This window comes from Nomascus leucogenys, chromosome 13 (assembly GCF_006542625.1).
Source record: "Nomascus leucogenys isolate Asia chromosome 13, Asia_NLE_v1, whole genome shotgun sequence".
NCBI lineage: Eukaryota > Metazoa > Chordata > Mammalia > Primates > Hylobatidae > Nomascus > Nomascus leucogenys.
This window is the reverse complement of record NC_044393.1, coordinates 4,940,517-4,959,106: the sequence shown is the minus strand read 5'-3', so window position 1 is coordinate 4,959,106 and position 18,590 is coordinate 4,940,517. Positions and strand designations below refer to the sequence as shown.

Here is an 18,590-nt window from a genome sequence, read left to right as displayed (position 1 = left end):
AAATTATCCAGTTGTCATTTGTTTGTTTTTAACATTATTTGATTGTAAGTTTATGTAATGTATCTTTTAATTATGGCTGTGTTTCACAACTGGCTTGCGCACTGTTTGAAAATTTAACAATCAGCTCTCTTGGGCCACTGTGAGTGGTATGAGCCAGCTCAATGTGCCACTACTTCTGTGTTTTTTATTATTTTTAAACTTTTATTTGTATATTTTTTGAGACAGAGTTTCACTCTGTCACCCAGGCTGGAGTGCAGTGGTGTGATCTTGGCTCACTGCGACCTCCACCTCCAGGGTTCAAGCAATTCTCCTGCCTCAGCCTTCTGAGTAGCTAGGATTACAGGCTCCTGCCAGCATGCCCAGCTAATTTTGTATTTTTAGTAGAGACGGGGTTTCACTGTGTTGGCCAGGCTGGTCTTGAACTCTTGACCTCAGGTGATCTGCCCGCCTCAGCCTCCCAAAGTGCTGGGATTACAGGCGTGAGCCACCATGTCCAGCCGTGCTACTATTTCTACCACACCCTGCTTAGAACCCCTTCCTGCTAACGGCTGGAATGTGTTTTGTTTTCTTGGGGAACAGAGCTGGGGATGGGTGAAATGTGTTTATGGTGCTCCTTGGTGATGGGTGTCTGTGGAAAAAGGATCTGGGGACCCCTGATTCTCTAGTCACGGGCCTGTCCAGAATTTCCTTCTTGAATCTGGCTTTTCCTTGTGATGTGAAGAGCATAGCTGGACCTCTCTTACTCCCTCCCCTAGCATTTGCCAAGTCACTCCTCTTGGCTTAGAGGGAAGCAGTTTTGTCCTAACTCAGTCTGGAGGGGCTTTGGAAGCCCCACCTTTGAGTAGAGACCTAAGTCTTGTCTTGAGGCTGAGGAAGTTCTCCTTTTCCTGGTGGCATCACCAGATCAAATACAGGATGCCCAGCCACATTTGAATTTCAGATAAGCAGTGCTCAGTGTTTCAGTATAAGCATGGCACATGTGAGATTTGGGACATACTTATACCAAAAGTAATTCTCATGCAATATTTGGGACATACTCCCACTGAAGAACTATGCATTGTTTATCAAATTTAACTGGGAGTCTTGGATTTTTGTTTGCTAAATCTGGCAAGCCTTTCCTTAGGTCAATTTTTTTTCTTACTGTCTTCATCCTGCAGCAGAGACTCAGAACCTCAAGGTGGGAAGGCCCTGATTCCTTGTCCATTTTGCAGATCTGGAAACAGTCCCACAGAAGAAAAGGGATTTGTGCAAGTTCACGGAATCACTGTGAACTTCGAGGACCTTGACAAGCTGCATGACTTTTTCATGAAGTCAGCACATTTTCTGAGTGTCTCTGCATGTGGCACTGTGCTGCTGCCAGGGCATGATGATGGCAAACCTGCCATGGACCTGTGCAGATGGCATGTTAAATAAGAGGCAGGATTCAGACAGATCTGGGTCCAAATCCCGCTTTGCCACGTGTCAGCTTGCGTGACCAGTTACTTCTGCTGTCTGAGCCTCAGCTTTCCCTTTTGGATGAGAGTACCTTCCTCTCGCTTGGGATGAGAGTACATTCCTTGGGGGATTGTCAGGCTTCCGTTGGGTGGTGAAGTGCTTGGTGCAGGGTAGGGAAGATTTACTGCATGAGGAGAGAAGAGAGGTGCCCATGGTAAAGTTTGGTTGTTGTCTGCAGGTTGTCCAGCATCGTGGGCCATCCAGATGATGCGGAATGGAGGTTCCAGAACCCACCTGCCCTGCCCCTCCTGCGAGGGACCAGCCAGCTCCCACTCCTGGCCTTCCAGGGGCCCCAGGTGGCCAGGCCTCACCTCACCTGACCCTGGGCCCTGTCCTTCTGCCACCAGAGCAGGGCCTGGCCCCCACTGTGTTCCTGAAGGCCCTGCCCATCCCACTGTACCACACGGTGCCTCCCGGGGGCCTGCAGCCGCGTGCTCCGCTAGTGACGGGCAGCCTAGATGGGGGCAACGTGCCCTTCATACTCAGCCCTGTGCTGCAGCCTGAAGGGCCTGGCCCCACCCAGGTGGGGAAGCCGGCGGCCCCTACGCTGACGGTGAACATCGTGGGCACTCTGCCTGTCCTGTCGCCGGGCCTGGGCCCCACGCTGGGCAGCCCAGGCAAGGTGCGGAATGCGGGCAAGTACCTGTGTCCGCACTGTGGTCGCGACTGCCTGAAGCCCAGTGTTCTAGAGAAGCACATCCGGTCCCACACGGGCGAGAGGCCCTTCCCGTGCGCCACCTGCGGCATCGCCTTTAAGACCCAGAGCAATCTCTACAAGCACAGGCGGACGCAGACGCACCTCAACAACTCCCGGCTGTCCTCGGAGTCCGAGGGGGCAGGGGGCGGTCTCCTGGAGGAAGGGGACAAGGCCGGAGAGCCCCCCAGACCAGACGGCAGGGCCGAGAGCAGGAGCCAGGGGACGCGCGAAAGGGCCTCGGAGAGACCACTTTCTCCGGGTGCCCACGTGCCCCTAGTTGCCAAGAACCTGGATGTGAAGACCGAAGTCGCTCCGTGTCCAGGGTCCGCATTTGCCGACAGAGAGGCTCCTTGGGACTCTGCCCCCATGGCATCACCTGGGCTCCCCGCGGCCAGCACACAGCCCTGGCGCAAGTTGCCAGAGCAGAAGTCCCCGACCGCCTGGAAGCCGTGCGCCCTGCAGCGGCAGCAGGCGACGGCAGCCGAGAAGCCCTGGGATGCCAAGGCCCCCGAGGGCCGGCTGCGGAAGTGTGAGAGCACTGACTCGGGGTACCTGTCGCGCTCCGACAGTGCGGAACAGCCGGCCGCGCCCTGCAGCCCCCTGCACAGCCTTTCAGAGCACAGCGCCGAGTCCGAGGGGGAGGGCGGCCCGGGCCCTGGGCCAGGGGGCACAGGGGCCGAGCCCGGGGTGCGAGAAGCTGGCCTGGAGCTGGAGAAGAAGCGGCTGGAGGAGCGCATCGCCAGGCTCATCTCCCACAACCAGGCGGTGGTGGACGATGCCCAGCTGGACAACGTACGGCCCCGGAAGACCGGGCTGTCCAAACAGGGCAGCATCGACCTGCCCACGCCCTACACCTACAAGGACTCCTTCCACTTTGACATCCGCGCGCTGGAGCCGGGCCGTAGGAGGACCCCAGGCCCCGTGCGCTCCACCTGGACGCCCCCAGACAAGTCTCGGCCCCTCTTCTTCCACTCCGTCCCCACTCAGCTCTCCACCACCGTGGAATGTGTCCCCATCACCAGGAGCAACTCGCTGCCCTTCGTTGAGGGCTCCAGGACGTGGCTGGAGCCCAGGGAGCCCCGGGACCCCTGGTCCAGGACGCAGAAGCCTCTGAGCCCCGGGCCCGGCCCAGCCCGTCTGGGCTGCCGCTCGGGACTAAGCTCGACTGACGTTCCCAGTGGGCATCCCCGGGCCCTGGTCAGACAGGCCGCGGTGGAGGACCTGTCAGGCACCCCCACTGGCGATGCCCTGGTGCCCGCAGAGGACACAGATGCAAAGAGAACTGCTGCGCGGGAGGCCATGGCCAGCAAGGGCAGAGTGGGCGGCAGGAAGTGTGGCCAGAGAAGGCTGAAGATGTTCTCCCAGGAGAAGTGGCAGGTGTACGGGGATGAGACGTTCAAAAGGATCTACCAGAAAATGAAAGCCAGTCCCCATGGAGGCAAGAAAACCAGGGAGGTGGGAATGGGCAGTGGGGCAGAACTGGGACTTCCTCTGCAGAAAGAGGCAGCAGAGAGCTCAGGCACAGTCCCCACCCAAGACAGGAGGACCCCTGTCCATGAGGACACATCCACAGGGGCAACGCCAGAGCCTTGGGGAAATCCACCAGCCCCGGAGGCCTCCTTGGTGACTGAGCCCACTAAGCATGGGGAGACGGTGGCCAGGACAGGAGATTGTGACCGACCCAGGGTGGAAGAGGCCGTGTCATCCCATGCACTGGGCGGCAGAGACAGTCCCTGTTCAGGCAGTAGGAGCCCCCTGGTCTCTCCAAATGGAAGGCTGGAACTGGGGTGGCAGATGCCCCCAGCACCTGGCCCCCTCAAAGGGGGTGACCTAGAGGCCCCCAGGACAGTTTTGCCAGACCCCAAGCTGGAAGGAGGTGCCCGAGGTGCGGGGAATGTTCAGGAGACCTGCCTGTGGGCCCAGACTGTCCTGAGATGGCCCAGCAGTGGCTCTGGGGAGGACAAGCTCCCCTCGGAGAGGAAGAAGCTGAAAGTGGAGGACCTGCACAGCCGGGAGCAACCAGAGCCTGTGGGCGCAGAGACCCCAGGTGGGCCCATGCAGCCTGCCTCTTTGTCATCCCAGAAGCAGGATGCCGATCCTGGGGAGGTGCCAGGGGGCTCAAAGGAGAGTGCCAGGCAGGTGGGCGAGCCTCTGGAGTCCTCTGAAGCCTCCTTGGCTGCTGCTTCTGTTGCCCTGAAGAGGGTGGGGCCAAGGGACAAGGCTACCCCACTGCATCCTGCAGCCTCAGCCCCGGGGGAGCACCCCCCGCTGGCCACCCCACCTCAGGCTCCTAGAGTCCTCTCTGCCCTGGCAGACAATGCCTTTTCCCCCAAGTACCTCCTCAGGTTACCTCAGGCAGAGACCCCCTCACCACTGCCCATTCCTTGGGGACCCAGGCACAGCCAGGACTCTCTCTGCAGCAGTGGGTGGCCTGAAGAAAGGGCATCATTTGTTGGGTCAGGACTGGGGACCCCTCTTTCTCCCAGGCCAGCCTCAGGCCCCTCCCCAGGCGAGGCGGACAGCATCCTGGAGGACCCCAGCTGTTCCAGGCCACAGGACAGGAGAAAAGGGGCACAGTTGGTGGGGGACGAGGGGGACAGGATGGCCACTAGCAGACCAGCAGCCAGGGAGTCACCTATCTCAGCACCAGGGGATCCTAGGGAGGCCACCTCCTCCCCACCCACTCCAACGTGTGGGGCACACTTAGTTCAGGACGCGGAGGGTGAAAGCCACCATATCCAGCGCCTCTGCATGGGCAGCATTTTGGCAAGGGCCAGGCCCTCTGGGGATGTCCCGAATCCCTGGGTACCCAACTGGGAGCTAGGGGAGCCTCCTGGGAATGCCCCAGAAGATCCTTCTTCAGGGCCCCTGGTGGGCCCCGACCCGTGTTCCCCCCTCCAGCCTGGCTCCTTCCTCACTGCCCTCACTCGGCCTCAGGGTGTGCCCCCAGGCTGGCCAGAGCTGGCCCTATCTTCCCACTCAGGGACGTCCTGGAGCCACAGCACCCACAGTCCCCACAGCCCCCACAGCCCCCACAACCCCCACAACCCCTTTCCCTCACTGAAGGCTGAGCCGCGACTCACGTGGTGTTGCCTGAGCCGCAGTGTCCCTCTGCCCGCGGAGCAGAAGGCAAAGGCGGCGTCTGCGTACTTGGCGGTGCACTTTCCTGGTAGCAGCCTCCGAGATGAGGGTCCCAGTGGCCCTCCTGGGAGCAATGGAGGATGGACTTGGACAAGCCCTGGAGAAGGAGGGCCGGCGCAGATGTCCAAGGTAAAGCTGGGCTTTGCCCCAGGGCCCGGGGTTGTGAGAGCATGTCATTATCCCGTAAGACCTCTCGTGAGGGAAGGAAGTCTGAAGCCATCCCATGTAGCATCTGCTGTTCACTGCTTGCTTGTTCATGAGGGAGGCTGGGGATACCACATAGACGGCAGGAAGGAATAAAGGCCCCAGTGCAAACCAAAACGGAGTTGCGGAAAACATAAATTCCAAAGGAAAGAATTACTGTGCTCAAGACATTAGGTGAGATAGTCTTCATAACCAAATGTAAAATTTAAGTGAGCTTCCTGGTAACAGAAGCAAAAAGTAAAATGAAACACTCCATCAGAGAGGTGATCTCTCTGGATCATTCTAAGATTATAAACCAGAGACTCCTAATAATTGAGAGAGTCATTATACTGGGGATTCTGGAGAAGGAATTACTGTTGATTGGACTCAGCCCTCTCTCTGAGGTTCCTGGGAGCAGAGATAGAAGGGGGAAGGTGGTGGATGCTCACAGGTGTCCTCACTTGGTGATGCAATGATAATGCAGAGCTCCGCCTTGAGAGGGGGTTCACGCACCTGATTGTGATGACCGAGGGCTTAGTCCTGCTCTGGGGTGGCTTGGGCCACGGCCACTGAGGACGGTCCTGGAGGCTCAGCAGTAATTTCACCCTTGTGGACAGTGACAAAGGCCCGGAGACCAGAGTCTTGCAGGCTGTTCGGCTTTCCCTAGGTGGAACCAAAGTTGTGGGGAGTGCTGTTTTCATCGTGAGAGTAGCGGGTTAGTCAGGAGGGCTCCAGGGGTGCGGGGGCTCCCGGGAGGTGGGTTTAGGGGAGAGTAAAGGGGCCGGTCACCGTGTTTCTTTGGCCTCCAGTTAACACCGATGGCATAGGCTTTCCTCTGCGGATCGAGCCCAGGCAGGGTTTCGGGAGGTTCTGTCCAGGAACGCTCTGCCGTTGCCTGGTTGAACTTCTCAGGGGCTCAGGCCATTTAGCGATGCAGTATTTCCATTTTGATTTCTGAAGACAGGCATCTCGTCTGCAGAGCGAGAACCCTTTGGAGTTTTCCTCATCATGAGGACTTTGAGTAATGTGATGCCCACATGCTTGGTGTTTTCAGTTCTACCCAACAGTCCCGGGGGTGATGTCCCAGCACCAGGTGTCTGAGCCAGAATGGAAGAAAGGCCTGCCTCGGAGGGCAAAGATGTCTCGTGGGAACAGCAAGCAGGGAAAACGGAGGATCAACCCTAAAAGGTAGGGTGAGTGGCCGCCTCTGTCATTTCCACAAAACCCCAAGAAGAATTTACTATGGGATTTGAAAGGTATCCGTGTGCTCCAGAGAAAGAGTTCCTGTTTCCTAGGGTTTAGAGTTTCATGATTAAAGGATTGAATTTGTTTCCCCGTTAGTCCCCCACCCCTTACAACTCACGCCTGTGTATTTTTTGATGGTGCCTTTCTAAGGCCAGCAATCCAGCAAATCTTTGAAATAACTGGGTTGAAAACACATCCATTCAACTTAAGTCCGGAAGAGAGAGCCTGTTAATTATTTACAGCTTTTATTGCGTTTTTAATTATGCAAGCAATGAATGTCCTTTGCAGAAAAATTAGACAATACAGATGAGCAAAGAGAAGACAATAAAACATCCTAGTAATCTCGCCACACAGAGATAATCACCGTGAACATTCAGGAGTGTGCCCTTCCAGACTTTTCTTCGCGGTATGCGTATGCACATATCCACTCCCAACAAACGGGAGGCACTGCGGATTTTCCTGCCACTCTTTCATTGTGTCTCTCTTGGATTGTCTTTCTCCTTTGCTTAAAACCCTTCAGGCTGCAAATTCTCTAACCCCTGCCCTCTTTCTACCCTCATTTTCCCCGTGATCTCCTCCTCTCCTGCTTGCCCTCCACCCTCATCCCATTCTCTAATCCACATTCTAATCCCAGATCCCTGATGCATCTATAGTCCACACCTCAGCTGTCAACCTGTCAGCATTCTCCCCCTAGGCTGTCAGTCCTTTTTTTTCCTTTTTTTCTTTTTTGAGACTGAGTCTCACTCTGTTGCCCAGGCTGGAGTGCAGTGGCGCGATCTCGGCTCACTGTAACCTCTGCCTCGGGGGTTCAAGCAATTTGCCTGCTCAGCCTCCTGAGCAGCTGGGATTACAGGCATGGGCCACCACGCCCAGCTATTTTTTTTTTTTTTCTGTATTTTTAGTAGAGATGGGGTTTTGCCATATTGCCCAGGCTGGTCTCAAACTCCTGGCCTCAAGCGATCCTCTCGCCTTGGCCTCCCAAAGTGCTGAGATTATAGGCGTGAGCCCCTGCACCCGGCCTGTCAGTAATTTATCCAAAGCCTGGATATTCTTCAAGGGGCGATCCAAATTCCTAACTCTCCCCTGTAGCTGCTCAGACCCTCAGTGGCTAGAGATGACCTCTTCTCTTTTGGTTCCCCCCTCCTGCCTCTATCAATGGTCTGCCGGGACCATGTTTCCAGAGCTAACATTATGGGGCACTTGCAGTGTGCCAGGCTTTCCCTAATCGCTTTCTGGTGTGCGTTGTTTCAGGAGATCCCACAAGGTACTGCCCACGATGTGGATGGTATTATTAGCCCCATTTTTCTCATGAGGAAATGGAGACACAGAGAGCTTAGATAACCTCCCCAAGGACCCAGATTTGAACCAGCCAGTCTCCTTCTATAGCCTGTGTGCCAACTAGTCGCTTGTCTTGGTGCACCCCAGCCTGTCCTGGGCATGCTAGTGGCCTGGCATTTTCTAGATTTTTCTTGCAGTGCCTGAGATTCTGCATTTCTGACACAGCCAGGTGCTGGTGCTGGTGTGGCCCCCAGAGCAGGCTTGGAGGAGTGGGGCTTTCCTTTCCAGCGTCCCTCCTTTCTCATGGATCACTCAGGGTCCTGAGACAGAAGCCTGACTCAAGGTAGTCTGCACAGAAGAAGGCCTCCCTGCCTGTGTAATGGGGCCTCCAAGCCTCATCATCAGCCCTGGCCCAAACTTGGTGGTGTGGGAAGGACAGTCTTCCAAAGGAAAATTCGAGTGCCGCTCTCGGAGGAAAGGGGAATGCATGCCATGCAGACGGAGGAGCTGCATGCGGGGCTCTGGGAAACAAGGGACATCGGCTAGTGGTTGTGGTCCTCCTCAGTATCTCAGCAATAAGGAGGAAGCGCTCAGTTACATCTGACTGACAGCTGATGAGCCTGAAGCCTCCAGGCATCATTGGAAAGATGTGGGGAGAGGGAAGAGGATGGGTTGCCTCATGAACAGCTCCCACTTTCCCAAGACTTCAGCTTGACTAATTCGAAAATATTTACCCTGTGCCTGCTGTGCGCCTGGTGCCCACACCTGGAGGTGGCCGAGGAAACTTTCTTAATCCAGGCTGAGGGTCCCAGACTGGAGCCCAGGAGGCTTGGAGATATCACTCCAGGACACCTTGCAAACCCACTAGCAGCTCTTGGGCCAAACACAGTGCATGTAAGACCCTTGTTAGGCCAGTGCTTTAAAACTTTTGGCACTTAGCAGCCACATAATTAGATATAAAGATTTCTCATAAAAATCTGGATTTCTAACTTTTCTTGAAATATGGGAAGCTCTGAAGACACTGGGCCTGCCTCCTTACATGGCAACAGCCAGATGGAGATGAGCAGTGGCCACCCCTTGTGGGTAAGAGCTGTGCTCTCTGCTGCGCTCTCTAGCTCACCTCTCCCTAATGTCTTACCCTCGGCCAGCCTCTCTCCGTTATGCTATCTACCTGGCCCCCATAGCATTTGAGTTTGCAAATTTTGGCCTTAATAGCTGGCCTTGTGGAACTAGACGGCCTCTCCACTCAACAAATCACAACAAGAGCCCATGGATGGGCACAGGAGGGGGCAGGGGCATTGCAGAACAGGGAGGAGTCTGAACAAGGACTTAGAGCTCTAACCAAGAGCTCCTGGCTGGGTCAAATGAGGAGGAAGCTGTTGAGCTTTTTATATCCACGAACATTTATTGGTTGATTATGATTTGTTTATCATTGATCCTTTTGTTGGCTCATGACTGTCTTTTGAGTTAACTCCAGCTTCAAGGCCTTTGCACCTGCTAGTCCCTCTACCTCCACCTGTACACTCCTCCTCTTGCTCCTCACATGGCTGGCTCCCCTGTCTCAGAAAAAGCATCAGCACCATGACGGCATGGATATCTAGGCATGGACATCTTTGAGGGGAGGTATTACTCTGCCTACCACACTGTTTGTCCAACCACCCACACACATGTTTGTAGATATTTATCCGTCCATCTGCCCACCCACCTACCCACCCATCCACTTACATATCAATCATCTATCTATCTATCTATCTATCCATCTTCTATCATGTAACCCTTGTGTTCTGTCCTCAAGAAGGAAGCCTACTTCTTGATTCATTTTCCCACTTTCATTTCAGTTGTCTTAATGTTCTACAGAAAATGAAATACTGCAGCAGAGATTGCTCTATAGTCCTTAGCTCACAGAGAATGATACAGTTCTCTTCTAAGTAAAATAGTACCTTAAATGTTATATAACAATATATAGAAAAGAAGAATTTTAAAGATGATTATGTTGTTTTATGTATTTGGCACAAATCATATCAATCTGTGTTTTCATACTTTGCAAATCACCAATAATATATAATATTGTTTGGTGTCTTTAAAGTACATATGAAAGTATCATAATTATTTATCATTTATCATTCTTCAGCTTGATTTTTGAGGTCAACATTGTGTTTTTGAAGATCTCATCGTGTCAGGACATACTGATCAAATTCATTCATCCTGATTGCTGTAGAGTGTCTCATTCATGAGTGAGAGTTTGCCCTTCATTCATATGCTTCCTAATATTTGTTGTTATCAGATTTTTTAAGCGATGAATATAATTTATAGGATTCTATATATATCCTAGATTCGTGTGTATTATTTCCCTGTTGTATATGCTGCAAATATGTTTCAAAGTCTATTACTTGTCTTTTTAAGCCCATTTATTTATATGTACCCACATAATTGCCCATCTCTTGTCTTCTCATTTGTTTCTGCATGTCAGATCTTCTGGGATTATTTTCTTCTACCTAAATCATATTCTTTAGAATTTCCTTTATTAGAGAAGAAAATTCTCTTAGTTTTTATTACTCTGTAAATATATTTATTTCATCATTGTTGTTGAAAAATAGTTTGCCGGATACACAATTCCAGGTTGACTGTTATTTTCTTTCTTTTTTTTTTTTTTTTTTTTTTTTGAGAAGGAGTCTCGTTCTTTCACCCAGGCTGGAGTGCAGTGGCGCGATCTCGGCTCACTGCAGGCTCTGCCCCCCAGGGTTCACGCCATTCTCCTGCCTCAGCCTCCCGCGTAGCTGGGACTACAGGCGCCCGCCACCACGCCCGGCTAATTTTTTTGTATTTTTAGTAGAGACGGGGTTTCACCGTGTTAGCCAGGATGGTCTCGATCTCCTGACCTCGTGATCCGCCCGCGTCGGCCTCCCAAAGTGCTGGGATTACAGGCATGAGCCACCGTGCCCGGCCGACTGTTATTTTCTCAGCACATCAAAGCTATCATTGCACTATCTGTCAGCTTCCATTTTGTGATAAAGAAGCCAGCTGTTAGACTACTCATCTGTCTTTTGAAAGTCTTTTATCTCTGGCTACCTTCAAGATCTTCTTTTATCCTTTGGTGTTCCATAGTTTTACTTTGATGTATATAGATGTATGTTGCTTTTATTTGTTCCGTTAGGAATCCACAGGGCTATTTTGATTTGTGGATTGGTGTCTCTCTGTAAAAAATTCTTAGCCATCATTCTTCAAATATTGTCTCTGTCCTGTTCCCTCTCCTTCCTTTCTGAAATACTGAAATAATATATGTTAGTCCTTTTCTATGTTTCATATCTCTTAATACTTTTAATAACCTTGTTTCTCTGTGCTATAATCTGGATACTTTGTTCAAATCTGTCTTTAAAATTTTACCAGTTTTTTAATCTACTATTTTTGTAAGGCTTTATTAAAGTATAATTAAATTTTAATAAATTGCACATATTTAAAACATACAATTAAATACATTTTGACATATGTATATACCTGTGAAACAATATAACCAGGATCATGAGCATATCTGTCAAGCCCAAAAGTTTCCTCCTATCCTTTTGTAATTCCTCCCTTCTGCCCCTCCTGAAGTCCTTCCATCCCTAGGTAACCGCTGATGTGCTTTCTGTCACGTAGGATAGTTTGCTTTTTCTAGAATTTTATTGAAACAGAATCATACAATATATGCTCTCTTTTTTTTTGCCTGACTTTATTCACTCAGTATTACTATTTTGAGGTTCATCCATGTTGTGTTTATCAAGAACACATTCCTTTTTATTGCTAACTAGTATGCCATTGAGTGAGTATGTCACAATTTGTATACATGTTCACTTGTTGATAGACATTTGGTTTGTTTCAGTTTGCGGCTATTACAAATAAAATGACTATAAATATTCATATGCAAACCTTTGTATGGACATATGCTTTAAATTATCTTAGGAAAATACCTAGAGGTGAAAAGCCTGGATCATATGGTAGATGTATTATTAACTTTTAAAGAAGCCGCCAAATTGTTTTCCAAAGCAGTTGTATTATTTTACATCTCCACTATCAGAGTATGAGAGTTCCATTTCTCTACATTATTGCCAACACTTGGTATGGTAATTCTTTTTAGTTTTAGTCATTTGAATAGTTATGTAGTGGTATCTCTTTATAGTTTGAATTTGCATTTCCCTAACAAGTGATGATATTCAGCATCTTTTTTTATGTGCTTATTTAGCATTTGTATATCTTCTTTGGCGAAGTGTCTCTTCAAATCTTTTGCGCATCAAAAATGGGTTGTTTTCTTATTGAGTTTTGAGAATTTTTTTAATATACTCTGATTATAAGTTCCTTATCGGAGATGTGATTTGTAAATATTTTCTTTCAATCTATGGCTCATCTTTCTATTCTTTTAGTAGCATCTTTTAAAAAGCAACTGTCTTTCACTTTGATGAAATTTAATTTACCTTTTTTTGTTATGTTTTTAGTGTCATAGCTTAAAAAAGTGTGCCTAAACAGAGCTTCAAAGCTTTTCTTCTAAATTTTTCTCTGAAGTTTTATACTTTTAAGTTTTATATTTAGGTTTATAATTCATTTTCACTTGGTGTTTACATATGGTGTGATGTATGGATCGAAGTTCTTATTTCTGTATGTGGGTATCTTATCTAGTTGTTCCAGCATCACTTGTTGATCTATTTGTCTATTTCAATGCAAATACCACACTGACTTGATTACGCCGCTTGACTCTAAGACTTATTATAAAGCTAAAGTATTCCAAAGAGTGTGGTATTTGCATCAAAATGGATACATAGATCAATGGAGCAAAATAGAGAATACAGAAACAGACCATGCTGTGGTCAATTGATTTTTCATACAGGCTCAAAGGAAATTCAGTGGAAAAAGTATAGTCTTTTCAACAAATGGTTCCAGACCTGGAAAATGTCTCCATCAATAAGTTGAGGTGTCATCAGGCTTACCTCATCTGTTTCTCTTCTTTCATGGATCACTGCCTTTATTGCTCAATGTCCAAAGCCCTGAACACTATTGTTTTGTGTCTTTATTCAGTTTTTTTGCTTGGGATGGTAAATCTGGTTACTTCTGCAAAGTCTTGATCAGAAGTCCCTGGCCTATTGCAGTGCCTCTTAGTTGATCTCCCCTACTTTTATTGGTCTTTTAAATTTTAAATTTGTTGATGTGAATTATATTTTATTTCCAAAAAGTTTTATTTAATTATTTTTCTAACTTGCTTGATCATTTTATAGTCTCTTGCACTTGACTCTTATTTTCAACCTTTTTATTTTTAAAAAAAAAAAAACACATCTAATGTTTTGCATCTGACAATGACAACATATGAAGTCTTGGCACATCTGACCCTGTTTTATATATTTGCTCTCACATATGTTAACTTATTTCCTTGTTTGTGTTGAAATTTTTGACTGTCAGTTGATATTTTTGGAACTTCGAGATGTGGGTTGAAGGTGGATTCCTCCAATAAATATTTGTTTTGCTTCCACTGGGTGCCTGGGGGTGCTCGTTTGTTTGTTGTTATGTTCCCCGGGCAGGCAGTGGGGGTAGGGAGTATTTATTTCTAATTCACCCACATACTGAGAGTATGCCTTTCAGAGGTCTCAGCTTTATGCAGGAAAGGAGGTTGGGTCTTCCACTTGCCTCTCACTGAAGAACATTCTGGGCTTCGAGTCCTGTACCCTCAACTGCACCAGAGCATGAAAATGGGAAGGTCATCCTCACCTGGTTTGGCAGATTCCTCAAAGTGAAAGCAATCTCACTTTTCCAGGGTGCAGCTCTCACTTGGTTTTTGCCTTTGAACTATTTCTTATCTTTTAATCAGAACATAAATAAATTTAAATATAAGTTTAAAAAATTTTTACATTTTATGCTGCATTTTTAATTGTTTTCGGTATAAAGATAAGTTTGGTGGTAATCAGTCAGAGCATTGAGTCCACCGTGCTGTTGGAAATGGAGTTCTTTTTTTTAATCTTGATAATATGGTTTTTTCATTAAGAATTTATAAATTTTGATGTAGTCAAATGGGGCTGTCTTTGCCTTTACGGTTATTACTTTTTGGTGTATCTAAGAAATCTTTCTTTACTCTCAATTTCCTACTTTCAAAAATATGCAGATATGTTCTCTTATGTTTTCTTCTTATATGAATTCATATATATAGAAGGATTTATTTTTATTTGTGTTTATAAAGACAACTATGGACCATGGGTTAAATATGGTTTTTAACTTATTTTAACCATGAGCAATGTATTATTTATACTTATATATATTTGATCGACAGGGTCTCACTATGTTGCCCAAGCTGCAGGGCAGTGGCTATTCACAGGTGTGATCATAGCACACCACAGCCTCACACTGCTGGCCTCAGTGGTCTTCCTGCCTCAGCTTCTGGAGTAGCTGGGAGTCCAGGCATGCGCCACCATGCCTGGCTTGGTTTTTATTTTTTTTAAAGCTCATCCATATAAAAACAGAAGAAGAATACATGGCACAGATTGTCTGTGGCATACAAAGTCTAAAATATTTATTAGCTGGACCTTTGCATAAAAATCAAGCAGACCCCTGCATTAATCCACTTTTGCCCACTTACATGTTAAATTTTGGCTTCCCGTTTATACTTGAAGTTTTTTTCAGGGCCTTTCTTTCTGCTTTCATTCATCTCTATGTTTTTTGCCAACTACAAATACCACACTGTAATGAAAATGGTTGTTTTCATTAACAAAACTACATGAGTTAAAGGAGAGAGATTAGAAAATGCAGGATCCACTTTCAGAGTGGAAATGGAAAAACGCAGAAAGTTCATCTTCAGAAGCCTAATTGCCCTGACATTCACTAGAGGCATAGAGATCCGGAGCCCTCACAAAATACCTCCCTGCCTTGCCCAAAGCAAGCACAGGACCATGGAATTAGATTTTATTGATTAATTTATAACTGTGTACTGTGCTGTATGAAGCATGAAACATTCAGAGACTTGTTCCTAGGAAGCTTCCAACAAATGGAACAATGAATTGTGAAGCCCCAAGTGAATGGAAATGAGCGAGGAGAAGACTGCAGGTTGTATGGGAGAAGGGCACTCTATAAAACCCTAAAATATACATTAGTCATTGAAGGGGACAGTGGAGAAGAAAAACATCCTGGGCTTTGAGAATGCAATTCTATTAGTAGATAGTGCTTTTCCTCATGGAGCGGATGTTTATCTGTCTAAGCCATGTGTCTATTCACTTTAGTCATCACACAATTTACTTATTCAATGAGATAGCACTCTCAGTAATGAGAGCACAATTTCTGCAGTGAGGTAAAGACAAAGACCTACAGATGTGGCCCTGAGTCCACATGGCCTCTGCTGCATGTGGCCCCCACCACACGTGGCTGAGACTCTTTGTCATGTTGGCCACAGCCCCAGAGCTTTGACAGCACTCCCAGGTCCTGCTTAGCAAGATACAGAGGCTCTGCCATCCACACCTCCACTGCACTTCTCTTTGCTTTGTTCTTCTCTGTGGGATCAAGAGAGGAAAGTGAGGGAAATAGCACGTCAGATCTCATAGTTTCACCCCAGAAGGGAATGTGTGTGCAGTGGGCTGTGTACAACTGCAAGACCCAAGACCCGCTCCTTGGGTCTACTGTCCCTCCCTGAGAGAGCCTGACGAAGGTGGCAAGGGGATGAGGAGCGTGTCACCCTCACAGCCGGGTGCGGAGGTGCAGCCTGACGAAAATGTCCTGGATGGGGCTCCAACAGCACTGGCCACACCTTGAGGGGACTTGCATGGCTGGTGATGGAGATGAGCTTGCAAAACCTTCCTAAGCGAGGATGCTGCTTCTCCAGGAGGGGCTGCACACAGAATGTTTTGGGAGAACCAGGAGAGAGAGAAACGTACCCTGCCCATGACTAAACTAAACAGTCCTTTGAAGACATTGCCAAGGTCCGCTTGGGCTCTTCTTGAAGGCGAAAAGTTTGAAATTTCACCTTGATGAACTGCGAATTCAGAGGCTGGGCCTTTCCTAGCTCTCTTCTTGTTATTTTGCTTGAGTAGAAAGAACCCGGCTTGCTAATTTTCTGAAAGTAAAACCTCCCTGCCGTTCAAACTGTGCCGTTCTTAACACCTGCAAGTGTGTGGCAGCCACCCACTGACTTGTGCAAAGGTGACCCAGCAGCAGGTAGAGGAAGAATTCTCTCCACGTGCCACCCCTTCCTGCCTCCCTTTGTCTCTGCACTTTGAAATCTCTCTCCACCCAGGCCCTGCAGGGTTTGGTTCAGGGGTTTGTTGCTCCCCACCCTGGCTCAGATAGCTCTTTCAGGAACCTGTGTTCTTGACAACTGCTTCAAAGAACAAACTAGCCACCACTGCCTCCCCGCCCGCCAAACTAACCTCCCCCGCCGGGAATGACAGCTCCTGCCCCAGGCAGGGGAGGCAATCATGCCCAGTTGAGGGGAGCTTCTCCCAAACACAGAGGCCAGAAAAGATGAACAAAATGTCACTTTCTCATTGTTGCTGCCAGGAAAAACCAGCGCCCAAGAGGATACTGCATTCTGCAGATCTTATTTAAAATTCTGTGAGCAGCCCTGGTGATTAGGGGACTGCGGCTGGATCTTGGCGGTAGCTCAGATAAGTGAGAAAGGAAAATAGCCGGTTCTGAGGGGCACTGTGGAGTAGAAATATTGTAAACTGAGGCTTGTAGAGGGAAGGGATTACTTGTGGCTTGACCAGGCAGTTAGAAGCAGTGCAAAGATCTTCTAAAAGAGCTTAAGGCATATTGCAGGCCTGGCTCTTCGTGTCATTCTTTCGCCTGTATAATGGGGGTGCTATACTCGGTTGATGGCCTGTTTGTGGTTGCACATTCCTATTAGTGAAATAATTTATAGCCTGCACTCTATGAAATGTGTATTTGTTCATTTACAAATATACATATATTCTACTCTATGACATGAAACAATAGAAACAAGAAAGGACATGAAACAATAGAAATAAGAAAGACTAGATGAAAATAAATGTAAATAGAAGCTCTAGTGTTTTTCTTTCTCTACTGTCATCATGCCTTCCCTCTGAGATGTGAATACTTCGTTTTGAAGACAAATAAATCAGATGATCTGGTAGGGCTCCTCCAGATGGAATGTCTATGAAGAATGTTGTCCAATATGGGGGTCACAAATAAGAAAGACTAGATGAAAATAAATGTAAATAGAAGCTCTAGTGTTTTTCTTTCTCTACCCTCATCACATCCCTCTGAGATATGAATACTTTGTTTTGAAGACAAATGCATTTTATTTGAAGAAAATTTATTTGAAGACAAATAAATCAGATAATCCGGTAGGGCTCCTCCAGATGGAAGGTCTACGAAGAATGCTGTCCAGTACGGTGGTCGCTAGCCACACGTGGCTATTTAAATTCGTTAAAGTGAAATACAATTTAAGACTCAGTTTCTCAGACACACTAACTACATTTCAAATGCACAATAGCTACATGGGCCTAATGGCTACTGTATTTGTCAATGCAGATTACAGAACGTTTCCATCATTGAAGAATAAGCTGTTGGACAGTCTGTGAAGCAAGTAGTCAAGACCACGTAGCTTAAAACCTAATTGCAGCAACTATCCTTGACTAAGCCCTTGCTATGACTAAGCATCCTGGGAAGCATTTTGTGACCACCTCATTTAGTTCCTACAACAACCTCTGAAGTTAGGCGCATTATCTGGGGGAGGTGGGGGATGAGGTATGGAGGGATCGGGAGTTGCTCAAAGCTGACCAGCTAGTTAGAGGTTGAGCCCCGTGTTCTCCTGGGTACCCTGCAGGGACTTTCCAGATTTTTCCAGGCACGTGCTCTCCAGGCTGGTTACTGCAAGCGTGCTTCTCTCTTCTACAGGTACAAAGGGAGTTTCTTGCAGAGCTGTGTTCAGCTGAGAGCCAGTAGACTTCGCACACCAACCTGGGTGCGAAGAAGAAGCCGCCACCCTCCCCCACTCGAGGGACTGAAGCCATTCAGGACCCCTGGGCAGACCTCTTCAGAAATAGCAGGTAATGCTCTCTTTGGAGGTGCAGCCAGACTGGGCACTTGAAGGCACCTGCCCAAGGCATAGACACTGGGGATTCGGGATGGGTAGCAGTCAGCTCCAAGTGCCGCAGGGGTCAGGCTCAAAAGGGAGAGTAACAGAGGCATGACGTCTATGAGAGAATCAAAGTGACCCTAAACTAGTGGGGAGGGCATGCGGTAGAAGACGGAGAATTCAATATTGAGAAGTCACCAATATCCTTGAGTACTGGCTACCTGTGCCAAGCTCTGAACCAGGTGCAGGTTCCCTCTGGGACCCAGGAGAACATGAATCACAGCTCTTGGTGCCTCTACTTTCACTATCTCTAAAAAGAAAGCTCACTCAGTTCTCTCTGCAGGGTCGTTGTAAAGCTAAAGTGGGTCTGTGGATGGGCTTGAGAGCCCATGTGAAGTAGAAAGATGGGTAGTTATGTGACGCTGCCGGGTACATTGCTTACATGTGAAGCGGTAAGAGGCACACTCTTCACCATGCTTGGAAATAAAGGGCGAACTAAGTGGGGCTGCT

General features: G+C 48.2%; 1 protein-coding gene across 1 annotated transcript in view; it reads left to right on the top strand.

Annotated features, from left to right (window-relative positions):
• The window catches only part of ZNF831 (zinc finger protein 831), a 112,976-nt gene that overhangs the window by 43,729 nt on the left and 50,657 nt on the right, over positions 1–18,590 (top strand). Inside the window, exons 2-4 of the mRNA XM_003277514.2 lie at positions 1,673–5,461; positions 6,570–6,703; positions 17,900–18,051. Of these exons, the coding sequence (XP_003277562.2) occupies positions 1,709–5,461; positions 6,570–6,703; positions 17,900–18,051 (4,039 nt within the window). The 5' untranslated portion in view covers positions 1,673–1,708. The remainder of the gene's footprint in view (positions 1–1,672; positions 5,462–6,569; positions 6,704–17,899; positions 18,052–18,590) is intronic.